Source organism: Dendrobates tinctorius, unplaced genomic scaffold (genome assembly GCF_039654945.1).
Source record: "Dendrobates tinctorius isolate UK_male_01 unplaced genomic scaffold, ASM3965494v1 ptg000071l, whole genome shotgun sequence".
Taxonomy (NCBI): domain Eukaryota; kingdom Metazoa; phylum Chordata; class Amphibia; order Anura; family Dendrobatidae; genus Dendrobates; species Dendrobates tinctorius.
In genome coordinates this window covers 859,159-873,219 of record NW_027361739.1, presented here as the reverse complement: position 1 = coordinate 873,219, position 14,061 = coordinate 859,159, and the positions used below count along the sequence as shown (strand labels likewise).

At 44.4% G+C, this 14,061-nt stretch overlaps 1 protein-coding gene across 1 annotated transcript in view; it reads left to right on the top strand.

Annotated features, from left to right (window-relative positions):
- Positions 1 to 4,758: 4,758 nt before the first annotated feature.
- KCNH6 (potassium voltage-gated channel subfamily H member 6) overlaps positions 4,759 to 14,061 on the top strand; it is a 57,664-nt gene continuing 48,361 nt past the window's right edge. Inside the window, 2 exon segments of the mRNA XM_073582316.1 lie at positions 4,759 to 4,821; positions 4,823 to 5,254. Coding sequence (XP_073438417.1) covers positions 4,759 to 4,821; positions 4,823 to 5,254 — 495 coding nt within the window.

Here is a 14,061-nt window from a genome sequence, read left to right as displayed (position 1 = left end):
GATGTGCCATCCTGGATGAGCTGCACTACCTGAGCCACTTGTGTGGGTTGTAGAGTCCGTCTCATCCTACCACGAGTGTGAAAGCACAACCAACATTCAAAAGTAACCAAAACATCAGCCAGAAAGCATTGGTACTGAGATGTGGTCTGTGGTCCCCACATGCAGAACCACTCCTTTATTGAGGGTGTCTTGATAATTGCCAATAATTTCCATCTGTTGTCTATTCCATTTACACAACAGCATGTGAAATTGATTGTCAATCAGTGTTGCTTCCTAATTGGACAGTTTGATTGCACAGAAGTTTGACTTACTTGGAGTTATATTCTGTTGTTTAAGTGTTCCCTTTATTTTTTGAGCAGTGTATTTATATGCTCATGTAGCTCTTTCAAAGACAAGTCCAACAATAACTTTAGATGTCCAGTCCATTCCTCCATTACCGAGAAATCAGCGTTTGAATACATATGCAAATGAGGCCATAGATCTAAAGCCTCGGTCACTCCAGCTCTATTCCCTGTCTAGTGCAGCCTCATCCTCCTTGACTGACCGCCTTTATGCTGTGTGACATCAGGTAAATGAGTCATCAGTCAAGCAGAAGGAGGCAGCTCTAGGTGGGGAATAGAGCTGGAGTGACAATGGCTTCAGATCTACCATAGTCCTTCAGCCTCATTTGCATATCAATTCAAATGCTGATTTCTCAGTAACGGAGGAATGGACTCGACATCTAAAGATATTGCTGGGCTTGTCCTTGAAAAAGCTAAATGCACACATAAATAGTTTGGACAGTAAAACCTTGCTGACAGATTCCCTTTAAGACACTTTGTGATTCAAGTAATTTAAAGGGGTATTCTCATCTTATACAAGTCTGTCATATTTCCAGGACATAAATGTATAGTAGATGAAGGTGTGTAGCTGATGGGACTTACAGCTATCATGTATTACACACTGCTTAGGCCTCTTTCACACATCAGTGTCTCTAGTACGTGTGGTGACAGTTTTCACACATACCAGAGACACTGACACATGTAGACCAATTCATTTGTGCACATATCTGTGTTTTCTCACGGACCGTGTGTCCATGTGCTCCACACGTCGAAATGTCCATTTTTGTGCATCTCCACGGATCACATGGACCAATACAAGTCAATGGGTCCGTGTAAACATGTACTGCACACGGATGGCGACTGTGTGCCATCTGTGTGCGTTTTTAAAGTCATAGGGTTAACATTGAAACAAATTGTTTCAATGTTAACCCTATGACTTTAAAAACACACACGGCTGGCACATGGACGGCACATGGATCACATACGGATGGTACACACGGACACGTGGATGGCACATGGATGTGAAAAATGGACATAGATATCTCCGGTACCGGTTTTTCTGGTGCTAGAAATATCAGGACGTGTGAAACCGGCCTTTAGTGGAGAGATGGTCCATACAAATGAATGGGACCACCTCTTTACTGACAGCGGCACCGTTCTCAAGACAGATGCAGGTTCCATTGATGGGATGCACATCTACTATACATTTGTTATATCTCACGGATAGAGTACTTTTTATACTACCTGGAGATCCCCTTTCTATCGAGTCCAATAATGTGTTATGGACAATTTTCAATGAGTAGATCGCAATACCTTTATATTCTGTTATATAAGTGGCATTGCATTACATAACAGTACGGTACTGACAGTGCATGTATTCAGTGGAGCTTATAATACATTATCTTTACTCAGGCAAGTTCATAATCATACACGTAGGATCCGTTTCGTTGAAGGCACACAGGAAAATATAAACCAAATAAACATTTCATCCCTTATACTCTAGCAATATTTATTTGCATTCTTTCTGACAAGACCCCCTACGGCTCCGTAATATGGTGCACAGCCACATACAATGTAGGTCTATCTCCCTAATATGGCACATGTAATGGAAGATGACACATTTCTAATCTTTGCCACACTGGGTCCTAACCTCCCCAGCAGTTAACAGGTCCTTTAATTTCTATGGTAGTTCGATGCTTTCAATCTCAAGGGTGAATAGGGGTTAATCACAGGCTGTAGGGGTTGGGGGAAGGAAGCTTCTGCCTGGCTGACAAAACTCATGCACCCCGCTGGCACCCACATTGATTGGGATTAATTAGCATCCAGTCGCCTTTCTGATGTCCTTTGCAGAATCCTGCACTGTGTCCATAAGAATTAGCATCTCTATGTCCTGCATGGGCAAGAGGAAGACCACTCTTGCTTTTCCAGTCATTGAGTTCCACATGAAAGCAGATGATTGTGCAGATATCGTTCCTTTGGTTCTTGGGATTATTGAATACATTCTTAGAATGAGGGCTCATGCACACATCCGGTTTTTCCACGTAATAATAATAATAATAATAATAATAATAATCTTTATTGGAAAACAGAAAAATTATTCTGACCAGATTTTGACCAAGGCTGGAGTTACACACTAGCGAGAAAAACAGACGAGTGCAATGCGATAAAACATCGCATTGCACTAATCCCAATGTTAATCTATGTGTCAGCTCCCATCATCCAATTTTTTTTTTTTTCTCGGCCGTTTTAATCGGGCTGAGAAAATCGCAGCATGCTGTGATTGGCACCGATTATCAGACATGACTCACCAATGCAAGTCTATGGGTGCAATAAAAAATCGGATTACACACGGACCACAAGTGTGACTTGCGAGAAATATGCACCGGTGTCCTTTAGCAAAAGCCGGCAATTCATTTTGCGATACAGTAAAATCACACTGACAGGTTTAATAAAAAAATCGAAAGAGTAGATATAGACACATAGTGTGTGTGTGTGTGTGTGTATATATATATACAGTATATATATATACATATATATATACAGTACAGACCAAAAGTTTGGACACACCTCATTCAAAGAGCTTTCTTTATTTTCATGACTATGAAAATTGTAGATTCACCCTGAAGGCATCAAAACAATGAATTAACACATGTGGAATTATATAATTAACAAAAAAGTGTGACACAACTGAAAATATGTCTTATATTCTAGGTTCTTCAAAGTAGCCACCTTTTGCTTTGATTACTGCTTTGTACACTCTTGGCATTCTCTTGATGAGCTTCTAATGGGGGCAGCATATGGGGGAATAATCTATGGAGCTTCTAATGGGGGCAGTATATGGGGGAACAATCTATGGAGCTGCTTATGGGGGCAGTATATGGGGGAACAATATGGAGCTTCTTATGGGGGCAGCATATGGGGGAATAATCTATGGCGCTTCTAATGGGGGCAGTATATGGGGGAACAATCTATGGAGCTGCTTATGGGGGCAGTATATGGGGGAACAATCTATGGAGCTTCTTCTGGGGACACCATATTTCCCACCCTAGGCTTATACTCGAGTCAATAAGTTTTCCCAGTTTTTTGTGGCAAAATTATTGGGGTCGGCTTATACTCGGGTCGGCTTATACTCGAGTATATACGGTATATATATTTATAGTTCATAGAGTTCTACATAGCAGAATAGCTGCTAAATCAAATGCCAGCTTCTGCAAAATCAATACAAAACCCGACATGAAATGACAGTAAACATACAGTAAACCATTTAATTTCATTTAGTTTTTTATGTCTTTGCTTTGACTAATTATTAGATTACGGTATGCGTGTAAAATTTGGGACATGTAGGTGTTAAATTAAGGGGTTACGTCGTTGAAAAAAATTGTGTGGGCTCCCGCTGTAATTTCTCCACCAGAGAGGGAAAGTCAGTGAGTGAGGGCAGATATTAATAGCCTGGAGAGGGACCATTGTTTTTGGCTACCCCCTGGCTAAAAAATTCTGCCCCCAGCTACCCCAGAAAAGGCACATCTATAAGATGCGCCTTTTCTGGCCTCTCTGTTCCCTTTGCCCTGTAGTGGTGGCTAATGGGTTAATGTCACCTTGCTATTGAAAGGTGACATTAAGCCGGGTTAATAATGTGGAGGTGTCAATAAGACACCTATCCATTATTAACCCTAGAATAGTAAAGAGTTAAAAAAAATACACACACATTAATTAAAAATTCTTTTAATTAAATAATCACACCATGTTTTACATAAAAATAGTTTGGGGTGTAAAATCTTGATGCCAGATTCTCTTTAAATAGGTTGTTCCAAGTTTGATCCTGTGAAGGGAGCAGAGAATAAAAACCCAGTGTTTTGACAAATGGAGGGTGCTATCCCAAGCACCCTCTAGATCTGGGGGGCATTGAAGGGGATTTATGGGAGAAGGCAGTCAGCTACACTGTATAACTGCTTCTGGGTTACTATAAATGCCCTTGATCAGTTCTATAAAAGTAAATGGGGCTGAAGAGACGTACCAGTGATCAGAAGCTAGCATAAATTCTTGCTCCATAGATCTCCACCGGCCTCAGTTTAAAGCGATAATGTAGGAACTGCACATATCCGACCACTGCTCCAAGAGAACAGCAGTGGCCAGTAACCTAGGCAATGAGCTGTAAACAATAAAAGACAAAAACGTAGATAGAACAGGTCAAGTCAGAGAAAAGCAGGTAAGTTGCAATCTTGCATAGTTTAATGTCTATCTGCCTATACCTATTTGATAACAGGAGTGTAAACCTTTAATTGAGTATTGATCACGAACAGGTTGTGGGAAGAGGAGTGCAAATCGGTCTTCATCTAGAGTTTTACAGATTCACATCATATAGCTGTGTAACCTACATTAACATTTCTGCAGTTTAGTGACGTGTGCACTCTCACATCTGTGCATGTGATGGGTGAAGATGATTCACAAAGTAGCATTAAATGAGATACATGACATAAGCTTAATAATTGTCCTCTCACCACCCACAGGTCCTTTCCCTGGGGGCAGACGTGTTGCCAGAGTACAAGCTGCAGGCACCGCGGATTCACCGATGGACCATCCTCCATTACAGCCCTTTCAAAGCAGTGTGGGACTGGTTAATCCTGCTGCTGGTCATCTATACTGCCATCTTTACCCCATATTCAGCGGCCTTTCTGCTGAACGACCAGGATGAAGAAAGAACTTGGGAATGTGGCTATTCCTGCAACCCCCTGGACATCGTGGACCTGATAGTGGACATAATGTTCATTGTAGATATTATCATCAACTTCCGCACCACCTATGTTAACACAAATGATGAGGTGGTCAGTCACCCTGCCAAAATCGCCATCCATTATTTTAAAGGCTGGTTCCTTATAGATATGGTGGCGGCAATTCCCTTTGATCTTCTTATCTATAGGACGGGCTCAGATGAGGTAAGAGAAAATTTTGTGAAACTGAAGCTCAAATGTATTTCATGTAAAGTTTTCCACCTAGGAAAATACATAAAATGGAGCAAGGTAAATAATGTGATCAGTAATCAGTTGTGATCAGCTGCAAGTCCAGCGCCTGTAACTCCTGGCGATCAGTGAGTATTTTGAATAACCACATTTTCTTGTTCCAACCATTTCTTTAAATGGAAACCATTGAAGTATGTAACACATGGCTGTGCCAAGTCCATTACAGAGGCAGTAACCCTTATTATCGGCAGGACGTTAAGGGGGAGATATTGCTCATAGCCACCACTCAGTTAGGGGCCCCCCAGCGTCTACAGCAGAAACTACATTGATAATAGCAGTTCTGTTTTATGGTATAGTTTCTGTTGTTGAGACTTCATCAAGACCTGTACCCTGTGGGAGTCTAGAGAATCTGAAGAGGAGGAGACAGACTGGTAAGTTCTCTATAGTGTGTGAATATATGGGTGTATGTGTATGTATCTTCTCTGTGTCTGTATGCATGTGCCAGGGTCAGACTGGGCCACCAGAGAACCGGAGGATTCGCCGGTGAGCCCAGGCACTTGACACCTGCTGGCATACAGGGCCAGCATATGCCTACAGCCCCTGCTGCTCTAGGGGCCCTCAGCCAGTGGCGTGTCGCTAATAGTGGCACACCACACAGCTGCTACGGGGGCCCCCGGTGCCAGCAAATCAGCAGCGGATGACAGGAAGGCGAAGCCTGTTCCCGCTGCTAAGGAGAAATGAATATTCACGCGTCCCCATGCCCCCATGGGCGTGGAGAGGAGTGACTTCATTTCACTTTAATAGCGGACAGTGGTTGCCGCAGACCAGGGCCTCCCCTCCCCCAGGGGCCCCAGCCCACGTAGATGCTATGGGGCCGTAAGTCAGGGGGACCCGGTGTCAGCAACGCCCTCCAGTGTATCAGATGCCGATACAGTTGAAAGCAATAATGGAAGAGAGAGAATCAGATGACGCTCCCTCTCCCATCATTCCCCTCTGCCTCTGACACACAGCAGGTGCGTGATTACAGCATTTCACAGCATACCTGCTGTGTGCCAGGCCGACTGCAGCACAGCTCCTGGCATTGGAGCAGAGCCGCCGCCGGAATCAGTGTGGGAGCGAGGAGGAGAGGTGAGTATTGTTTGGTTTTGTTTTTGTTTGTTTTTTTATATACAGTGGGTAAGGAATGTATTCAGACCCCTTCAAATTTTTCATTCTTTGTTTCATTGCAGCCATTTTGTAAATAAAAAAGTTCATTTTTTTTCTCATATTAATGTACACTCTGCACCCCATCTTGACTGAAAAAAACAGAAATGTAGAAATTTTTGCAAATTTATTAAAAAAGAAAAACTGAAATATCACATGATCATAAGTATTCAGACCCTTTGCTCAGACACTCATATTTAAGTCACGTGCTGTCCATTTCCTTGTGATCCTCCTTGAGATGGCTCTACTCCATCATTGGAGTCCAGCTGTGTTTAATTAAACTGATAGGACTTGATTTGTAAAGGCACACACCTGTCTATATAAGAAATGACAGCTCACAGTGCATGTCAGACCAAATGAGAATCATGAGGTCAAAGGAACTGGCCAAGGAGCTCAGACAGAATTGTGGCAAGGCACAGATCTGGCCAAGGTTACAAAATAATTTCTGTAGTGCTCAAGCTTACTAAGAGCACAGTGGCCTCCATAATCCTTAAATGGAAGAAGTTTGAAACCATCACAAGTCTTCCTAGAGCTGGCCGTTCTATGGGGGCTGCATTATATTCTGTGAGGGGGCTACATTGTACCCTATGAGGGGGCTACTTTATATTCTCTGAGGGGGCTACTTTATATTATATGATGGGGGGCTACCCCAACTCCTGCTACATAATTAAGACATGTACTACTTTATATTATACCCTGATATTAGCACGTTTTACTGCACAATTGGTGGTCTTGTATTTATTTCTATGTAGCTACATTGTGGGCTCCAAGAATGATTTTCTCTGGTGGGCCCAAGGTGCTCCAGACCGACGCTCGTTTATGCTATGTGTATACATATCTTCATGTATGTGCTCTCTGTATACGTCTGTGTGTATATGTGTATATGTGCTCTATGTATATACTGTACATATTTGTGTATTAGAGATGAGCAGATCAAGCAAAATTCAAATTTCTTTGTTAGTGCAGATTTTCCCAGGAAATTCAATTTGCAGAGAAGATATTTTCCAGGAATTCAATGTCCCTTATTATGTTCTGGGTTCTCGCCAGAACCCAGAGCATAATAAACGTTATATATAAAAAATAAATAAAATCCATATGCTCACTGCTCACCGTGTTGGACCCTCCGGCTTCTCACAGTCACCTATTCCATCTTTGTCGCATCTTCAGATTTCCGCTGCTCATATTAGTCCTGGACTTCTATGTTTGACTAGGCTGTGGGGGGTGCTGCTCATGCGCCTGCAAAGTTCACGTCACACAAGATGATGTCATGATACCATGTGTGTTCTCTATGTACATGTGTATATGCATGTGCTTGCTGAATACATGTTTGTGTGTATGTTTGTGCTCTGTGAATACATGTATTAGTGCTATGTGTGTGTGTGTGTGTGAATATATAATATATATATTTGTCACGCCGCTCCTTGCACCGCCGCGGCCACCGCCTGCCTCGTCGCGTTCCTCCGATCCCTGGCACACTCCCTCCCGGCATCCCAGTCCTGTTCGTCGTCCGTGGTCCAGTCCTGTCGGTTCTCTGCCAGCCTCTCCGGTCCCCCGCGGCTACTCCTGGGTCTCTCCCCTAGGTACCAGCTACTGTGGCGGTAGTCTCCCTTGGGTCTGCCCCTAACGCTCCCTGTATAGGTCAGCTCGCCCGAGGGAGGTTCGTTGCCACGGTCCAACAGGTCCACCCCGGGAGCCCCTCCAAAGGTCTCACAGTATAATCAGGCCATGGACCCCGCTGGTACATCTGCCGCCGCCCAAAAGGAACTAGCGTTCCTGCGGGAAAGTCAGACCCGGATCATGGCATTTTTGAAGACCATGGAGTCCGTCTCTCGGCCCTACAGCCCTCCGATTCGGGGAGCGCGTCCCAGCTAGCCAGTCTCCAGCAGGAACTCACCCAGCAGCGAGACACCCAAGCCCGCTTGGTTAATTTCATGGCCTCAGTGGATAATCGACTGCTCTCCTCTATAGGCCGCCGCTCCGGTTCCACATCCTTCCCCCCGTTTGGCTAAATCTTTGCAGAACACTGGAGATCCCAAGCTGTGTTGGGGGTTCCTTAACCAATGCAAGTTGCATTTTGAATTATTGCCACAACAGTACCCCACTGTTGTGAGTTCATTTTCCCCTTCGTCACTGGGGTCTGGTGAAATCCCTATTCTGGTAAAGGAAGGTAATGAGCCTGATTATCAGGCACCTGAGTCTAATGAGGATGACTGGCTGAGTGGAGTCACGGACTGGATATAAGGCTGCCGACGCCCTTCTGCCCTGCGGGTGATTTCTCTTTGGACTTCTAGTACACCAGTCTGATTCCTGCTCCTCTAAAGCTAAGTTTCTGTTTTGCCTGTTAGCTTTTTGTTTTGTTTTTTGTTTTCCTTGCTTTTCAGTATTCTGCCATTCCCTGCTGGGGTGAGCTGAATCTCCTTTTGCCTGTAGCTCTGTCTTCAGTATATTCCTGAGTACTGACATAGCTTTTTTGAAGCCTAGGGTCTTCAGGGACTTTTTCACTGTCAGTCTGTTGGCTCTTATTTTCATAGGGTTTTTCATGAATTGCAGACAGCAGCCTTCCTGTCCTTTTCTATTTAGTTAGCTTGGGCCCCTCTTTGCTCAGTCTATCTTTCTGTCTGTGTTAGTATTTTCATCTTGCTTCACCGTCATTATATGTTGGGGGCTGCCTATTGCTTTGGGTTCTGCTCTGGGGCAGTTTAGATTTCCCCTTTCTTTCTTTAGGCCTATTTAATTCTCCGGCTGTGATCGAGGGGTCTAGGGCATCGTAGCAACCCCCACGGCTACTGCTAGTTGTGTTGATAGGTTCAGGGGTCTGCAATCCGATAGCTGCCAACTACTCTGGATTTCTAGACATAGCTAGCATTTCTGTTTTTGCCTCCTACGGTGACTCAATCATAACAGAATCACCCGCCATACCGCAGATCCTAGGGTACTCAATAGCAGGAAAGAATTGTGTTTTAAAAAAAAAAAAAAAGTGTGTGTATATTCTTTCCTCTATATCTCTGAGGCTGTAGGGGGAATTTTTTTTTTCTCAATGGAGATAAAGCAATTGTCTGATCGTGTGGAGCAGCTCGCTGCGGAACTGCGGGGAATTTCCGCCTACCTTGCTCGTTCGCATGCTGTTAAACCAAAGATCCCTATACCTGATGTATTTTTTGGGGATCGATCTAAATTTTTGCGTTTCAAAAATAATTGTAAATTATTTTTTGCCTTGAAGCCTAACTCGTCAGGGAGCTCCGCGCAGCAGGTTAAAATTGTCATCTCTTTGCTGCGTGGCGATCCCCAGGACTGGGCGTTTTCTTTGAAACCAAATGATCCTATTCTGACTAATGTGAACGCATTCTTTCAAGCTTTGGGGTTGTTGTATGACGAACCTAATGTTATTGATCAGGCTGAAAAGATCCTGTTGGCATTGAACCAGGGTCGAGATTCTGCAGAGTTGTACTGTCAAAAGTTCCGAAAGTGGGCGGTCCTTACTACCTGGAATGATAATGCCTTGGCTGCTCTCTTTCGGAAGGGTTTGTCAGAAGCCGTAAAAGATACTATGGTGGGATTTCCTGTTCCCTCTGGTCTGGACGATTCTATGTCATTAGCCATTCAGGTTGATCGGCGTTTACGTGAACGCAGGATTGCACGAGAGGTGTTGCCACCAGTTGAACAGACGTCTGAACCTATGCAATGTGATAGAGTTTTGTCTAAGGCGCAACGTCAGGAGTTCAGAAGGCGTAATAAGCTGTGTTTTTTCTGTGGAGATGCCTCGCATATTATTTCTGTTTGTCCTAAATGAGAGAAACGCTTTGCACACACGTTTTCTGTTGGTGGTGTTCAACCTAAGTTTCTTCTGGCAATTACTCTGATCTGCTCCCTGTCCACATTTTCCGCCAAGGCTTTTGTGGATTCGGGAGCAGCGCTAAACCTAATGGACTTGGATTTTGCTAAACGTTGTGGATTTCCGATGACACCTCTGCAGACGCCTATCCCTTTGAGGAGGATTGATGCTACTCCTTTGGCTAAAAATAAGCCTCAGTTTTGGACCCAGGTGGTCATGCGGGTCGCCCCAGACCATCAAGAAAATTGCAGATTTTTGGTATTGCATGGGCTGCATGATGCCGTTGTTCTGGGGTTCCCTGGTTGCAAATTCATAATCCAGTTTTGGATTGGAAATCTGTGTCTGTGGTGAGTTGGGGTTGTCGGTGTGCCTTTAGTGAGGCTCCGGTTTTTTCCACCTCTCCTCAGTCGCATGAAGTTCCTGACTATTTGGCTGACTTTTATGATGTATTTAGTGAGAATGAGTCTGCGTCCTTGCCTCCTCATAGGAGTTATGACTGTGCAATTGAACTAAGCTCGGGGTGTAAATTTCCCAAGGGTCGGCTCTTCAATTTATCTGTACCCGAGCACGAGGCTATGCGGTCCTATATTAAGGAGGCGTTGGAGAAGGGTCATATTAGACCATCCTCTTCACCCTTAGGTGCCGTTTTTTTTTTTGTGGCCAAAAAGGATGGTTCTTTAAGGCCTTGTATTGATTATCGTGCCCTCAATAAAATTACTATTAAATATCAGTATCCGTTACCCCTGATTTCGGATCTATTCTCTAGAGTTAGAGGTGCTTGCTGGTTTACTAAGCTTGACCTCAGGGGGGCGTATAATCTTATCCGCATTAAGCAGGGGGATGAATGGAAGACGGCGTTTAATACTCCGGAGGGACATTTTGAGTACCTGGTGATGCCTTTTGGGCTCACTAATGCCCCTTCTGTCTTCCAGTGCTTCATGAACGATATTTTCCGAGACTTTGTCGATTAATTTTTGATTATCTATCTGGATGATATTTTGATCTTCTCCAAGGATTGGGATTCTCATGTGGAACATATTCGGACTGTGTTCTGGATCTTGAGGGAGAATTCCCTGTATATCAAAGGATCGAAATGCCTTTTTGGAGTACAGAGGATTTCATTTTTGGGATTTATTTTGTCTCTGTCAACTATTGAAATGGACCCGGCCAAGGTACAGGCCATTCACGATTGGGTTCAGCCCACTTCTTTGAAGGCCCTCCAGAAGTTTTTGGGTTTTGCTAATTTTTATCGGAAATTTATAGCAAAATTTTCTAGTATTGCCAAGCCATTGACTGATCTGACTAAGAAGGGTGCTGATGTGTTGAATTGGTCTCCTGAGGCTGTTGCTTCCTTTCAGGAGCTGAAGCGAAGATTTACCTCCGCCCCGGTTTTGCGGCAACCTGATGTCTCACTCCCGTTCCAGGTAGAGGTGGATGCTTCTGAGATTGGTGCAGGAGCTGTTTTGTCCCAAAAGGATCCTGTAACATCTAAAATGAATCCCTGTGCTTTCTTTTCTCGAAAGTTCTCTCCATCTGAACGTAACTATGATGTGGGGAATCGGGAACTGTTGGCCATGAAATGGGCATTTGAGGAGTGGAGACATTGGTTGGAGGGAGCTAAACATCAAGTTGTGGTCCTCACTGACAACAAGAATTTGATTTACCTAGAGTTGGCTAAACGCTTGAACCCTAGACAGGCTAGGTGGGCCTTGTTTTTTACACGTTTTGATTTTGTGGTCTCTTTTCTTCCTGGAACTAAGAATGTCAAGGCAGACGCCCTCTCTAGGAGTTTCTTTGCTAATTCTCCTGTGGTGACCAAGCCTGCTACCATCTTAGGCGAAGGGGTAGTTCTTTCTGCCATCTCGCCCGATTTGAGACTTGCTCTGCAAGAGTTCCAGGAGGACAAACCTGAGCGTTGTCCCAGTGGAAAGTTGTATGTTCCTGACCAGTGGAAGAAGAGAGTGATGTCTGAAGTTCATTGCTCTGCATTGGCTGGTCATCCAGGTATTTTTGGTACTAGAGATCTGGTGAGTCGCTCTTTTTGGTGGCCCACCTTGTCTCATGATGTCAGGAATTTTGTGCAGTCCTGTGGGACTTGCTCCCGGTCTAAATCTTGTTCTCGCTCTAGTGGGTTGTTGATGCCTCTGCCGGTCCCCAGGAGGCCATGGACCCATATTTCAATGGATTTCACCTCTGATATGGCAGTCTCTGAAAGAATGACTGTTATTTGGGTGATTTGTGATAGGTTCTCTAAGATGGTTCATCTTGTACCACTCCCTAAGTTGCCATCTTCCTCTGAGTTGGTGCCCCTGTTTTTGCAACAGGTAGTTCGCTTACACGGGATTCCTGAGAACATTGTGTCTGACAGAGGAGTTCAGTTTGTGTCTAGATTTTGGAGGACTTTCTGTTCCAAGCTGGGAATTCAGTTGTCCTTCTCCTCTGCTTTTCACCCTCAGACCAATGGGCAGACAGAGAGAACAAACCAGACCTTGGAGTCGTATTTGAGATGTTTTATTTCCGCTGATCAGGATGATTGGGTTTCATTTTTGCCCTTGGCCGAATTTGCTTTAAATAATAGAGCTAGTTCTGCCACTTTGATGTCACCTTTTTTTTGTAACTTTGGGTTTCATCCTCGATTTTCTTCAGGGCAGGTGGAGCCTTCTGCCTGCCCAGGTGTTGACACTGTGGTGGAGAGAATGCACCAGATCTGGGACCAAGTGGTGGATAAGTTATCTCTCTCGCAGGAAAAGGCCCAGCGGTTTTCCAATCGACATAGGACCATTGGTCCCCAGTTTAAGATTGGTGATATGGTGTGGTTATCATCAAAAAATATTGCTATGAAGGTGGCTTCTCCTAAGTTTAAGCCTAGATTTATTGGACCTTACAAGATTTTGGAGATTATTAATCCGGTCTCTTTTCGTTTGGCTCTTCAATGTGTTCCATAAGTCCTTGTTGAAGAGGTTTGTTGAACCAGTTGTTCCTGGGGTGGCACCTCCAGACCCTGTATTGGTTGAAGGTAACATGGAATATGAGGTAGAGAAAATACTGGATTCCCGTCTGGCTAGACGGAGACTCCAGTATTTGGTTAAGTGGAAGGGTTATGGTCAGGAGGATAATTCCTGGGTCTCTGCCTCTGATATTCATGCCAAAAGATTGGTGCGTGCATTTCATCGGGCTCACCCTGATCGCCCTGGTGGCGTGGTTGAGGGTTCGGTGACCCCTCCTCAAGGGGGAGGTACTGTTGTGAGTTCATTTTCCCCTTCGTCACTGGGGTCTGGTGAACTCCCTATTCTGGTAAAGGAAGGTAATGAGCCTGATTATCAGGCCCCTGAGTCTAATGAGGATGACTGGCTGAGTGGAGTCACGGACTGGATATAAGGCTGCCGACGCCCTTCTGCCCTGCGGGTGATTTCTCTTTGGACTTCTAGTACACCAGTCTGATTCCTGCTCCTCTAAAGCTAAGTTTCTGTTTTGCCTGTTAGCTTTTTGTTTTCTTTTTTGTTTTCCTTGCTTTTCAGTATTCTGCCATTCCCTGCTGGGGTGAGCTGAATCTCCTTTTGCCTGTAGCTCTGTCTTCAGTATATTCCTGAGTACTGACATAGCTTTTTTGAAGCCTAGCGTCTTCAGGGCCTTTTTCACTGTCAGTCTGTTGGCTCTTATTTTCATAGGGTTTTTCACGGATTGCAGACAGCAGCCTTCCTGTCCTTTTCTATTTAGTTAGCTTGGGCCCCTCTTTGCTCAGTCTATC